Source organism: Calidris pugnax, unplaced genomic scaffold (assembly GCF_001431845.1).
Source record: "Calidris pugnax isolate Ruff unplaced genomic scaffold, ASM143184v1 scaffold418, whole genome shotgun sequence".
Classification (NCBI taxonomy): domain Eukaryota; kingdom Metazoa; phylum Chordata; class Aves; order Charadriiformes; family Scolopacidae; genus Calidris; species Calidris pugnax.
In genome coordinates, this window is record NW_015091199.1 from 88,564 (window position 1) to 102,688 (window position 14,125).

General features: G+C 51.6%; 2 protein-coding genes across 2 annotated transcripts in view; both read left to right on the forward strand.

The window, feature by feature from the left end:
- Positions 1-45: 45 nt before the first annotated feature.
- On the forward strand, positions 46-3,027 carry LOC106898428 (histidine--tRNA ligase, cytoplasmic-like). The gene is made up of 6 exons (XM_014959666.1): positions 46-189; positions 321-448; positions 533-775; positions 1,590-1,706; positions 1,979-2,125; positions 2,351-3,027. The coding sequence occupies exons 1-6, from the start codon at positions 96-98 to the stop codon at positions 2,405-2,407; spliced, it is 786 nt and encodes a 261-aa protein (XP_014815152.1). The 5' UTR covers positions 46-95; the 3' UTR covers positions 2,408-3,027.
- Positions 3,028-5,180: 2,153 nt separating this feature from the next.
- Positions 5,181-14,125, forward strand: part of LOC106898425 (histidine--tRNA ligase, cytoplasmic) — a 16,858-nt gene continuing 7,913 nt past the window's right edge. The window contains exons 1-6 of the mRNA XM_014959664.1: positions 5,181-5,276; positions 7,263-7,382; positions 7,573-7,668; positions 8,187-8,312; positions 10,519-10,626; positions 12,826-12,924. Of these exons, the coding sequence (XP_014815150.1) occupies positions 5,217-5,276; positions 7,263-7,382; positions 7,573-7,668; positions 8,187-8,312; positions 10,519-10,626; positions 12,826-12,924 (609 nt within the window). The 5' untranslated portion in view covers positions 5,181-5,216. The remainder of the gene's footprint in view (positions 5,277-7,262; positions 7,383-7,572; positions 7,669-8,186; positions 8,313-10,518; positions 10,627-12,825; positions 12,925-14,125) is intronic.

Consider the following 14,125-nt stretch of genomic DNA (forward strand, 5'->3'; position numbering starts at 1 on the left):
ACGTCTGTTAATCTGTACTGGGCAGGGCCACCAGAGACCTTCCCCAGGAGACAACACAACCCTGAAGCAGTGGGTGATCTTCTCTCTCTTCACAGATGCCGTGGGAAGAAGTGAGGAGCGAGATGGTAGGAGAGAAGGGGCTCTCCCCCGAGGCTGCGGATCGCATCGGGGAGTATGTCCAGCTTCACGGTGAGCACCTGGAGTGTCCAGCCCTTGGCCTTGTCCTTCCGGGCAGGGCAAGTGACAGAGAAGTCCAGGCTGGGCCCATCGCCGTGGGTGCTGCTCTGCTGGTTGCCCTGAGACATATCTTGTTTCCACAGGTGGCCTGGACCTGATCGAGCGGCTTCTGCAGGACCCCAAGCTGTCCCAGAACAAGTTGGCCAAGGAGGGGCTGGGGGACATGAAGCTGCTGTTTGAGTACCTGACCCTGTTTGGCATCACAGGGAAGGTGAGGAGCTGCGGAGGCAGGAGGGGGTGCAGCCCAGGGCCCCCCCGAGTGCACCCAGTGACGGGGCTCCCTGGTGTCCTACAGATCTCCTTTGACCTGAGCCTGGCGCGGGGTCTGGACTATTACACGGGAGTGATCTTTGAGGCTGTCCTGCTGCAGCAGGAGAACGACCACGTGGAGGAGTCGGTCGGCGTTGGGAGCGTGGCTGGAGGCGGCCGCTACGACGGGCTGGTGGGGATGTTTGATCCCAAGGGCCGGAAGGTGCCCTGTGTGGGGGTCAGCATTGGGATCGAGCGGATCTTCTCCATCCTAGAGCAGAGAGTGAAGGTTGGTGGCACATGGCACGGGGCAGGGCTCTAGGAGCTGTCTATTGTTTGCTACAGAGCTCTACAGCTCCACAGTGTTTGAGAGGAGAGCATTTGGGGGGAGAAGATGAGTGCTCTCATGCCTGTGTGTCCATGCACAGAAGACAGAGCCCTCTTCTGCAGCCCACCAGGGTCCCACCAGGATGGGATGCCCATGGGCAGCTAAGGGCAGCATTTTGTAGCAGACGCCAAGGAATCGTTAGAGACAGGCCCTGAGCTCTGGTCCTAGCTCTGATCTTTGTGTCCCAGCCTCTTGCCTGTGAAGTTTTCTGTCCTGGGGATTGTGAAGTGATGAATTCGTTAACAGCTGTGGCGCTCACTCTGTAATGAGCCCTAGGAAAGCCTGTGAGGAAATCCATCTCTCTGCATTTAGTTCTGAGCTTGTAATTCATAACAAGCGAGGCTGAAGCAATGTCTTTGGACTGGAAGAATCAAAGGAGGCATCAGAAAGCTGTCCAGGTCCCATCCCGGGGCAGGGGGGGGAAAGGAAGACCAAGGTCCCATGGGAACAGCAGCACACGATTAAGTAGCGTGTGACAATGCAGATTCTCTGGGGGACTCATTAAATGTGCCCAGATTGTCTTGTCTGTGCACTCTTTTTGCTTCTGGAAGGTTAGCCTTGCTCAGTAACCTTCACTGAATAGTGACAGTTAGCTTTTAAGCGTGCTTGTTTGGGGGAGCTAAGTTAAGGTCTGAAGATAAGGCGAGCTGAGCTTGTTGTGAGCTGCAGATTCCCTCAGAGCCTGTCACTCTCACGAGCGCGTCTGTCCCTGCAGGCTTCTGGGGAGAAACTTCGAACGACGGAGACACAAGTGCTGGTGGCTACACCTCAGAAACACTTACTCGCTGCGAGACTGAAGCTCATCTCCGAGCTGTGGGACGCAGGGATCAAGGTAAAATGAGGACTTGGGCTTGGCACTGGTATGGCTTGAAGGATGGAGAGCCTGAAGGGAACTGCAGCACAGCAAAACCAACTCCTTTGGTGGTGTGTCTCTTCAGGATCTGTGCCTGTCTGAGATCTAGCAGGCAGAGGAGGAGAACAGTCAAGACCACTAAAGGCAATTGCTTGCTGCAGGAATAATGAGGCAGAGTTTTCTGTGGGGTTTTGGTGCTGGCTGTTTTGCTCCAGGATTCATCAGAGCAAATTTGTTCCTCTCTCTCCTAGGCAGAGATGTTTTACAAGAAGGATCCTAAACTGCTGAAGCAGCTGCAGTATTGTGAGGACATGGGGATCCCCCTTGCTGCCATTGTAGGAGAGCAAGAGCTGACAGATGGAGTCGTCAAGCTGCGAGATGTCGCAACAAGACAGGAGGTGAGAATGCCATCTTACACTGGGTTTCAAAAGCGCTCCCAAAAATCTAGAGGTTACTGAAAGGCTCTGAGGTTTCCCTCAGTGACGTTCCTTTGGGGAGTTGCAGGATGGACCTATTGGGTCACAAACTACGTTGGTACCCACAGCAGGTCCTTGGGGCCAGATTGAAGGGTGCATTGCTCAGGGTTCCAATGCTGCTACCTCCTTCTCTCCATTTCCTTGTAGGTTGATATCCCAAGAGAAAAGCTGCTTGATGAGATCAGGAGAAGGCTGGAGCCATAGGACTTCTCTGGCCAGAGCTGCTTGACCGAACTGTACAACTGGAACCCTCCAGCACCCTTAGCCATTCGCTTCCTGCTGAAGTCTGGTCACCTGAGGCTCATCTGCTTGGGCTAAGGCAGTGTCAACACATGCTTGGAAAGAAGGAAGCAGGTTTTAAAGGTTATGGACGGGACAGTCATGAGGTTAACCTTCTGGTTAACTGCTCTGAAGGATGGGTCAGACTCGTGGGTTCCTAATATTGTGGTACCTGTGCCTGTGCAGCTGTTCCCATCCCCTGTAGGCAGTTGTGTTGGTGGCACAGGCACAGGTGACATGGGGGCAGCTCAAGCAGGATGAGGCTGAGCTCTGGAGCTGGGGGGTGGAATCTGTGGCATGTTGGGCACCTGCAGGCTCGGCATGGAGGGAGAGGGTGGCAGTGGAAGGCCCCTCTGTCCCCTCCAAGGACTGCAAGGGCATCACCAGGCTGCCATCGGGTACAGGGATGGATGTGCTCCGGGGAGCCCGGCCCCTGGCACCGGAGTGTGGGGAGTGCAGGCCCCCTCGGGGAGGGATGCAGCGGGGAGCTGGGCAGGCAGGCTCCGGCTGTTGTGAGCGTGGAGGAACTCTGTATTTTTATACATTAAAAAAAAAAAAAAAACAACAAAATGACAGCATGAGAAACACTGACTCACATCTTAGAATTTAAAGAGGACAAAGTTGCTGAAGCAAAGGTTAAAAAAAATTTGTTAATATGAAACAGTGCTGAATCGGGTGCACCAAAAATAGATGCACGCTGATCTTTCAGCTTTCAGGTATTTTATACCCTTATCCCATCTGTCTGAGTTTGTCTCTCTTCTCAGGGGCTGAGAAGTTGGAGCTCACATTCTTCCCGACCGCCTGACCTATTACAGGTTTAGTTCGCACTTTTTTCCCATATAAGGCACACATACACCTATTCTACAAAATCATTATCCTAGACATGCCTTCGATTAGTTGATTACGTTACACATTATTTCACAGTCTTTGCTACCATCTACTTGGCAGATTTACTGCCCGAGGCCAGTTTCTTTGACCTTATTGATACTCCCTTCCCCTATGGGTTCCTGTGTCGAAGGCCGTGTTCCAGTCTGTTTCTCTTCCCCTGGATAACGCTCTGCCAACAAGGATCCCTGGACAGACCAAGGGCATTTCATAGAATCATAGAATCATCTGGGTCGGAAGGGAAGGGACCTCCAAAGGCCATCTAGTCTGACCTCCCCACAGTCAGCAGGGACACCCCCAACTAGACCAGGTTGTCCAGGGCCTCGTTGAGCCTGTGCTTGAGTATCTCCAGGGAAGGGGCCTCAACCACCTCCCTGGGCAACCTGTTCCAGTGCTCCACAGCCCTCACAGGAAAGAATTTATTCCTAACATCCAATCTAAATCTGCATTTCTCCAGTTTAAAGCCATTACCCCTCGTTCTGTCATTGACAGCCTTTGTAAACAGGCTCTCCCCAGCCTTCCTGTAGGCTCCCTTCAGGTACTGGAAGGCCGCTATTAGGTCACCCAGGGGAGATCTAATTTCCGGGGATTAATTGGATGCAATTGATTAGACTCTACTATCACTAAGACACCTTTGTTAGTACTGACACACTAACAAGAATATATCAATTAGCTGAAGCAAAACTTAGCTCGTTTCCCACAACGGGCAAAAACCCCACCCTACGGCGTTTATTCAGCGTTTGGCGCCGCCGTCGCGGGGCGCTGAGGCGAGGCCCGGCCCGGCCCTGCGCAGGCGCGGGCGCGTTGCCCTGGCAACCGGCGGGGGGCGCAGTGCGCAGGCGCGGGGGGCGCAGTGCGCAGAGAATGGAGATGAGCTGTGGGGAAGAACTTTGCTGTGAGGGTGGTGAGAGCCTGGCCCAGGTTGCCCAGAGAAGCTGTGGCTGCCCCATCCCTGGAGGGGTTCAAGGGTAGGTTGGAGGGGGCTTGGAGCAACCTGGGCTGGTGGGAGGTGTCCCTGCCCAGGGCAGGGGGTGGCACTGGATGATTTATAAGGTCTCGTCCAGCACTCTGGTTCTGTGGCTGGGAGCAGGGGAACTGGCCTGGAGAGAGAGGGCTGGAGCTTTGAGGATCTTGGTATGGGGAAGAGGGGCTTGGGGGGAACTGGGGTTGCTGGTGCTGGGCTGGAGAGAGGGCTGCTGGGATGAGCAGGGTGTGTTTGGGGTTGCTGGGCTTAGAAGGATGGTGCTGTAGGGAACTGGGAGCATTGGTGTAAGTGTTGCTGGGCTAGGGGTGGTGGCATTGGGAAGAGAGGTGTTGGGGAGGATGGGAGTACCGCTCTGGACTGGAGAGCCAAGGGGATGAGGTGTCTGGGGAAACTGGTGACACTGGTGTTAGACTGGAGAGAAGGATGCTTGGGGATGTTAGGACTGGGAGGACGGTGCTGGAGACTGCTGACAGTGGGCAGCAGGAGCTGGTGGTGCTGGGGCTGGTGTGGAGGCTGGTAGGACAGGAGGTGTCTTGGCCAGGGAGGCAGATGTTGAAGGTAATGGAGGCTGTGGGAGTTAGAGAGTGGTGGGGGTGGTGGAGGTGCTGAGGTTGGGGTTCTTGCAGCAGAAGTGGGGAGTACCGGAGAGGAGCAGGCAGTACCCCTCTGGTTGCTGTTGGAGACAGGGAACAGTGTATGTACTGAGGCTGGGGAGTCTGGGTGTACTGGGAATGTTGAGGCTGAAGGTGTTGAGGCTGAAGGTGTTGGGGAAGGCCTGTGGGCTGGGCCTGGCAGGTAGGCTTACCCCCAACTCCCTCCTTATTCCCTCCCCAGATTGCAAAGGAGGTGGCAAAACTCCTGGAGATGAAGGCGCAGCTGGGAGGAGATGAGGGAAAACACAAGTTTGTGCTCAAGACCCCGAAGGTAACTTCCTCGAGCGCACACACTCACGTGTATCTCTGTGTGCATCACCTGCTCCTGTGCACACACACGGCACCCCCCGCACACCTGCCCCTGCAGAACCTCAGCACAGACTTTTCTGTCTTTATTCTCATTTCTGTTTCACTTTTAGCACCACGGGAGAGAGAGAGTGGGGGAAATATCCCTGACAGCATCTGGCCCAGATACCCTACTAAAAGACTTTCTGGTGCGTCTGTGACGAGCCACCCACTAGCTGGTGTGGTCAGGAAATTAAATTCCCTTTTGGGCAAGCTTTATCAGAGCTGCCCAGTGTGAGAGGTCTCTTATCTGCTTGGATTGTGGTATTTGAAGTAAGGTCATGACTTGCATTGCCCCAGTGAGTTTAGGGCTGGAACTCTTCAGCTCCTGTAGCACTGACCCCACTAGTCCCTGCAGCATTAGCTCTTGTGGATCAAGGATCTTCAAGCAGGTCCTGTTCCCTTTAACCTGGATGGAGCTCCTGGCTGGTTGGGTGTGAAGTGTGGCTCTGCTGGTGTGAGGCTCATTGTGGGGGAATTAGAAAGCATAAGGCAGCCAAAGAAACTCAGATGCCTGGCAGTGCTTGCCAGAAATGTTCAGCACATGTTGAAATGTGAGGAGCAAGAGAGCTCTTGTGGCTTTTGGTCTTGCTTTAGTCTGTGGAAGTGGGTAATCCCATTGACTGAGCAGGTCTGGCCAGCTGCTGATGTTATTTGTGTCCTCTTGCAGAAGAACCTTTCCTTCAGGGATAGCTTTTCAGTCCCCAAGCCCCTGAAAATAGTGTCCGTAATGCAATTTATGCTGCACTTTTTTGTAACTTGAGTGTTTTGTCACTGTCAGCTGATTAGAGGCCAACTGCACTTCCATGCTGTGGTGTGGAGACAGTTATGAATGGTCCTCACAAATAAACCAGGTTGTGTTAATGCCACTGGTTTAAGAAATACCTCAAAACTCTCCTTGTCCATTTCCTTTTGGTAAATGTAATTGTGATGCGAGACCTGGGAAGTGGAAGGGTATTTCAGGGTGTTAAGATATGGAGAGAGGATTTTGCAGCTCTGTGAGTGCCAGGGAAATGCAGCCTGAGCTTCCAGCTGGTGTCAGCCACGTCAGTGTACGGCTGGGATATGCTCTGTGCTCTGCAGCCTGCAGGTGGGGTGTTACCCAGGACCTGCTCTCTGCTCCCTCCTGCCTTACTGCTAATCCCTAGAAAAATGAAAGGGGGAGGTCTAGTTAATTAGCAGGGATTGATGTCAGTGTACGGCTGGGATCTGCTCTGTGCTCTGCAGCCTGCAGGTGGGGTGTTACCCAGGACCTGCTCTCTGCTCCCTCCTGCCTTACTGCTAATCCCTAGAAAAATGAAAGGGGGAGGTCTAGTTAATTAGCAGGGATTGATGTGTTGCTGAGAGCCTGAAGGCGGTCATCGGAATAATTCAGTGACTCTTGACAGCAAAGAAATGGAAAGGGAGCACATCGCATCACACGGTAGATGTGCACTTTGCAGGTATTGCGCTTTGAAAAGATGATTTTTCTCTGTATGTGTTTGGAAATTGTAGAGCTGCTGGTTATTTCACAGCTTCTGAACAGGCCTGTCCTCTGATTCCACCCCTGAGTGGCTCGTTGTGCCAGGGTCTGGCTGATACATTTGGCTTAGAGCTGTGGACAGATCCAAGCTGCGTTGTCGTCCTCGGAAATTTTGAACCCTCTGAGTGTTGGATCTGTGTTAGCTCCTTTGTTTCCTGCGTAGTGAAACTCCTGAACCAGATTTAGCTCTGGCATGTCTGAGCTGTGTCCTGATGTTTTCCACTATTCTTTGGTGCTGCTTTTTACCACCTCTCCTGATATCTGGTGTCTGGACCTGTTCTCTCTGGCTTTGTTAATAGTATGATGGCTTCTTCACGTCACCTCTGACATCTCTCTCCACCGCATGCCTCTAACCCAACGTGTCCTTTTCTTTTCCTTACCTGGCCCCAGGGCACACGGGACTATAGCCCCAAGCAAATGGCCATTCGTGAGAGAGTCTTCAATGCCATCATCACCTGCTTCAAGCGCCATGGAGCAGAAGTCATTGATACACCAGTGTTTGAGCTGAAGGTGAGTGAGGACACAGCACGTCGGCTGAGCGGATGAGATTCTGCAGTTGAAAGCTTGCCATGTGTTGAGGGCTGAGTTTTCTTCTTCCATCTCCTCCATGTCCTCCCTTTCTCTCCGTGTTTTCTGCATCTTCTAGGGCTGATGCCCTGTCACTGAAGATACTGTTTCTTTGTGTGTCCTTTTGTTGTAGGAGACGCTGACGGGGAAATATGGTGAAGACTCAAAGCTCATCTATGACCTGAAAGATCAAGGAGGAGAGCTGCTGTCCCTGCGCTATGACCTGACAGTATCCTGCCACAGCCACTGCTGAGGGGTCTTGTCATCTCCTTTTGGGGCATCGTTGTCCAGAGGGCAAGGGATGAGGAGGGAGGACAGTCCCTTGGCTGACAGGGAGCATGGTTCAGCGAGTGCAGAACCCTTGCTCATTTATTTTCTGGACGTTGCTTCCGTTTGGCAAAGTCACACTTGTACGGGGAGGGAAGGAAGATCTGTGGAGTGTGATTTCTCCTCAGCAGGGTGCCCAGGGTACACAGCCCACGTAAGACCGAAATCCAACCTCGGGTGGTCCTGGAAGATGCCTGAAGGGACACTCAGTGGCAGCTTGGTGGGCTGTATCTTGGGCAGTTGTGAAGACCATGGGGAGCTGTGGCAAGTCTAGCCATCTCTTAGCAGTTCCTTTGCCCCGCGGATGTGCGCCACACTGTGCTGGGTGCTGGGGAGATAGTGAGGACCCAGCACTGCCTGTGACTGATAACTGGGTGAGGTCATCCCTCCCTGTTCCCATCCTTAACCCTACCATCTCAGGTGCCCTTCGCTCGCTATTTGGCCATGAACAAGATCACCAACATCAAGCGTTACCACATCGCCAAGGTCTACAGGCGGGACAACCCGGCCATGACCAGGGGCCGCTACAGGGAGTTCTACCAGTGTGTGAGTTTGGCCATCAGGGCTGTAGGTTGGGCAGCACTTGTGGGGACATAGCACCATAAAAATGAAGGACCAAAGGCTGTGTTACCCTGCAGTGGCCTTCCCTGTGGCTGTGGAAAGCTCAGGAGGATCCAGTGATTTCCTTAGCATGCCCTGATGGGTGTGAAAATCAGTGTGACAGTGGGAGAGTGAGGATGATGGCTGGGACATGGGGTGCTGGTGTATTGGGGAACTTTGTAATATTGCCCCCAGGTCTGCTTCACACTGTGGAGAGGGCTCCTTGCTCCATCCCACAGTGCTTCCCAGCCTGGTGCAGGGGAAAGAATCTCCTTCTGATCCCAAATCTGGCAACAGTTGCATTCCCAGGTACGTGAGCAGGACACTGGAACCAGGGAAGCGACACAACTGTAGGATATGCTGCTTCTGTCCCGTACTTAGTCAATCTTTATTTCAAAGGAAGGGAAAAACCCAGAGGTGAAATTACAGAACAGGTTAGAAAGCAATTTCCTTTGTGGCTTTCTCAGAGTGTGGTAGCCCCAAGGAATGGCTTTGTTCTGCTGTAATAACACCATCCCCAAGGTGTCATATTCCAAATTCCTGTTTGAGAATATTCAGCATACAACCCCAGTGGATGCCTTCCAGCTCCAGCTTGGTGAATTCCTGTTTCCAGATAACTTGGGGTCTCTGCTTCTTGTCTCATCTGAAAGACTATTCCAAGCTCTCACTCCTAGGGTAGCTAGAAATAGTCTTTTGATACCCAGGATAAACTTACCCATGTCTGATAGTTTACTTTTACTTGTGTCTGATAGTTTACTTCTCCTTGTGCCAGTGCAGCTCTTCAAATGGTAGCTGTCCTCCCTTCATGTGGATTCTTCCCCATTCCCAGATAAACGTTTGGGAAGTGTTTAGAGACATCATCCCCTCCTTATTTATGCCATGCAAATCAAGCTCCGTTACCTTCTCTCCCTGGAGATGCTTTGCTTCTTTGCTCAGTCCAGAAGCTTTGTCTGCATCTTTTCTTAAATATAATGTACACCAGCCCTTAGTTGGGTTTTTTTCAGTGAGATTTCACCTGTGCCATGCGCAGCGGTAGCGGCACTTTCCTGACTGTACCAGTCCTCACCCAACTTCCCCAGGGATTGCATCAGCCTTTCTTGCACTTGGCTCATTGGGGATTAACTGATGTCATCTTATCTCTTTCCTCCTCCATTGCCCTAATTTATTTTGGAAGCTTAGTGAAGCTGAAAGGTACCCATTTAATTAAAATGATTCTTGTACTCAAAATATCACTGAAGACTTTGCATCTGGGGACTCATAAATGAGAGTTGAATAAGAGGTCTCTTGTTGCTTCTGTATTTTATTTCTCTCTAAACACTGATGTTGGGTTTTTGCTATTTTCCAATCATGGGGTACCAGCCTATTAAAACATCTTGCTGTTGTACTTTAGTCCTACGTGCTAGTCCATCTGGTAATCTCTGGTGGAGACCACTCAGGCGTTCTGATTTCTTTTCCTGTCTTGGCAGTTCAAACTGGTTCTGCCTCAGTTGAGATTGCTTCTGTTGTTTTCTTCCCTGATCATTAACTTGATTGGCATGTGTATTAAAAAAATAATATCCTAAGAATCAAGATGAAACGTGGCATTTAGGTCATACCAAATAATAAGTCGTTTTCTCCTCCCTTTACCGGTTCCTTTGTGCTATTTATTTACTGCTGATGATCTCTCTGCTGTCATTTGTCAGGGATCTCTGTTTCAAAGCGTATCACACAGTAAACTGCTGTGTCAGAGGCAGGGAGCAGGTCACGCACCTCCAGAAGCAGAACAGCTTCTCACAAACTGCCTGCACTGGTCACCACACAGTGTGCAGGCTCCTTGCAGTGCAGTGGACACAGACCACTGCCGCCTGCCATGAGAGAGGGTCATAACCCACATCTTAAAATCATAGAATGGTTTGGGTTGGAAGGGACAACAAAGATCATCCAGTTCCAACCCCCTGCCATGGGCAGCGACACTTCCCACTAGAGCAGGTTGCTCAAGGCCACATCCAGCCTGGCCTTGAACACCTCCTCTTGCCCCATCTGGGTCCTCCTGGAGAGCGCTAGCGCTTCCTTACACCCATTTCTGTCACTTTCTGTAAACAAACTGCTGTTAGCAGCAGAGTTGAAGCCCTGTCCTGTCATAAATTGCTCACTGCCTTTTCCTGTGCCCCAGGATTTTGACATCGCCGGGCAGTTCGACCCGATGATTCCCGACGCCGAGTGCCTGAAGATCGTGCACGAGATCCTGAGTGACCTGCAGCTCGGGGACTTTCTCATTAAGGTGAGAGTGGGCGGGTTTCTCTGTGCCACAGTGGGAAGCAGTGGTTGTTTCACTGAATTTCACTGAATTTTTAGAGTTGGAAGACTCTAACAACTACATTGTTCCTGTAGTTTTATGCAGCGGCACCTGTTCCCACTCTAACACCTGACCCAGAAGCCACAGTTCGTTGCCCCTCTCTGCCTCCTCCTGGTGTGTACACTAAAAGGCTGGACCTTAGCTCAGACTTGCCTTTAGCTGGGAATGCAAGGAGGTTTCCTGAGACTGCAGTCTGCAGAGTTCTCTCTAGCACTCACCACAGTCCCTTGCAAAACATCCAGCCGCCAACTACCCGGTGACTGTCTCATTCACTGCCTGCAGTAAAACGCAGGCTCTGGCCCAGGGTCCCTGCCTTGTCCTGGTTCCTCATGCCCCCTTCATGAGGATGGCTGCTCAGTGTGCCCTGTGGTGTCTGCAGACTCCTGCCTTCCCACCAAATCCTTTCTGGGCCTGAGGCCTCTTCCAGAAGAAGAGTGGTGCCCTGCTGTAGGTTGAGCTTGTGGTTTGCTTCAAAACACCTGTTACTTCGGTGTGGCAGCAAACGGTGCAGGTCAGGCAGGAATCACAGAACCATAGAATGGTTTGGGTGGAAGGGACCTTAAAGATCATCCAGACCCACCTCCTGCCCTGGGCAAGGACACCTCCCACTAGACCAGGTTGTTCAAACCCCTGTCAAGCCTGGCCTTGAACCCCTCCAGGATGGGGAAAGGTGTAGAAGAGTGATGGGTAGGAGTGCCTGATGTACAGGAGGGAGGTAGGACCTCTGAGAGGGAGGTAGGACCTCTGAGAGGGATGCAGAGTTGGACCATTGTTGAATTCTGCCAGGGAGGGGAGCAGTGTGGGCTGGGTGTTGTGCTCTGATGTGCAGCCTCCACTGGGAAGGGGAGCAGTTACCTGCCCTTGAACCCATCTGGGATGAGGTGAAGAGCTGTGTCCAGAACTGCCTGTCCAGCTACTGTGTGTTTGCAGTGGTGAAGCAGATGTATTTGCCAATGAGAAGGCACTTCTGCAGCAGGGAACAGCAGAATAACCTGCCTGCGGTTATTCTTGTCTTCCATGAGCTACTGTCCCATTCACGTTGGTGCTGGAGGATCGCAAACTCCTGAGCAGTCTTTCTGTCTAATTTAATTTTATATGTTCTCACTACCCATGGAAAGGTTGAATCCAGCTCAACCTTTGGCCTCAATCACCTACTATTACAGACGATAATTAAACTATACTATCAAAAAACAAAAAAAAATCCTTAGTGAGGTTTTAATTATGTTAAAATAGATGTTCTTAGACCGAGAGAGCAGAATAACTCACTGAATTCATCTCCTTAGTCTGTGGTATGTTCCTGAGCTGTTTTTACGTGCCCACATGAGAAGTCACAGATTTCACAGAATCTTAGTGGTTGGAAGGGACCTCTGAGATCATCAAGTCCAACCACAAAAAAAAAAACAACGAAAAAAAACCCAACGAAACAAATACAAAACACACCACACCAAACGCCCACCAAAAACACCGCACCCACCAACTAAACCCCACACTCAACACCTCGCCATAAACCAATAACCTTGGGCACTAGAGCATGCCCTGAAGAGCCATGTCTATACATTTCTTAAATACCTCCAGGGATGGTGACTCCACCACCTCCCTGGGCAGGCTGTTCCAGTGCCTGACCACTCTCTCAGTAAAGTAGTTCTTTCTAATATCTAATCTAAATCTCCATGCCCCAACTTCAGACCATTTCCTCTGGTCTTGTCGTTCGTCCTTTGGGAGAAGAGGCCAACACCTGCCTCTCTACACCCTCCTTTCAGGGAGCTGTAGAGGGCAATGAGGTCTCCCCTCAGCCTCCTCTTCTCCAAACTAAATATGCCCAGTTCCCTCAGCCTCTCCTCATAGGACTTGTTCTCCAGGCCCCTCACCAGCTTGGTGGCTCTCATAGGCCCCGTTGGTTTTTCTTCTCTGTTGAGTGGAGAAGCCTGTGGCTGTAGAAGAAGAAGGTGAGAGCTCTACCCAGGCTCAGTAGAAGTCAGTTGTGTTAGCTGCCTGCTGTGGGCAGGGGGGCAGCTTAGCTCCCCAGGAACAGGGAAGAGACTTGAATCTAGAGAGGAGAGAAACCGGACACGGCTGAAGCGTCTGTTTGAGTTCATGGTTAATGACTTGCTCCCTCTCCCCCAGGTCAACGATCGGCGCATCCTCGATGGGATGTTTGCAGTTTGTGGTGTCCCAGACAGCAAGTTCCGAACGATCTGCTCCAGCGTGGACAAACTGGATAAGGTACGGGCTGGAGTCCCAGGCTGCTGCTGCTGGAGTTCCAGTGAGTCTTTGTCCTTATGGGTCCATGAGAACTGGCTGGAAAACGCCGATAAACATCGAGTTGTTCTTGTTCCCCCATTTCCCTGGAGGCACACTCACACAGCAGTCACGTAGGAAAACTGGATCCTTTGCTTTCTTCTCCAGTATCCCATGAGGTCCTGACAAATGGAAAGGAGGGAGGGGAAAAATGCTCTTCACATGCTCTTCAAATGCTCTTTGATACCCCAAACCTCAGCCTTCTTAAGGTACTGCTGCTTATGAATCAGGGTCATGAAAACCTGCCCCCAGACTGGGCCAGGGTATTGAAAAGCCTTTTCAAATGCATTAGGTTCAGTCGGGTGGTGTGAGGAGTCACAGTTGTGTCCTGGGTAGAACAGCCCAGATTGGGAGGGATCCCAAAAGATCATCTGGTCCAACCTTTACTAGAATTTCAGACTTCAGTTGCAAGGTGAGTGTGACAGAAATGGTAAAACTCGGTGGTGATGCAGCAGTCTCAGAGAAGTGCAATTGTGAGTGGCAGTCCGTAAGGCAATTAGCTGGCAGATGACAGGGCTGAGTTAAATGGAAATCCACAGGTGAGCAGGCTGCCAGAGCTGGTGTGTTGTCCAGGACCCTATTTCTAAATAGTGTCCTGCAAACCGGCGCTATTGATTGGCGATGCCATGTCAAGCATCCCTGCTGAGGACACGCAGTCTGCAGCACCTGCACGTTGCTGGCCAGGCTGTTTCAGCTGATCAGGGCACCACTGGCCTCTGTGTGTGCCTCTGGCCTTTGTGGGACCCTCAGGAGACGGCGAGGAGCAGCAGGGAGACAGCAAAGAGAAGCGAGGTGGGCACGTGTGGATGAGGTGTATTTTACCTGGAAGTAGAGAAAAGGATTTGGAGGGAGAAGGAATCATAGAATCATTGAGGTTGGAAGAGACCCTTGGGATCATCGAGTCCAACCATCTCCCCTACTCTACAAAGTCCTCCCCTACACCATGTCCCTCAGCACTGCATCTAAACAGCCCTTAAACACAGCCAGGGATGGGGACTCCACCCCCTCCCTGAGCAGCCTGTTCCAATGCCCGACCACTCTTTCAGTGAAAAATTCCTTCCTCATGTTCAATCTAAACCTCCCCTGTTGGAGCTTGAAGCCATTCCCTCTCGTTCTGTCACTAATT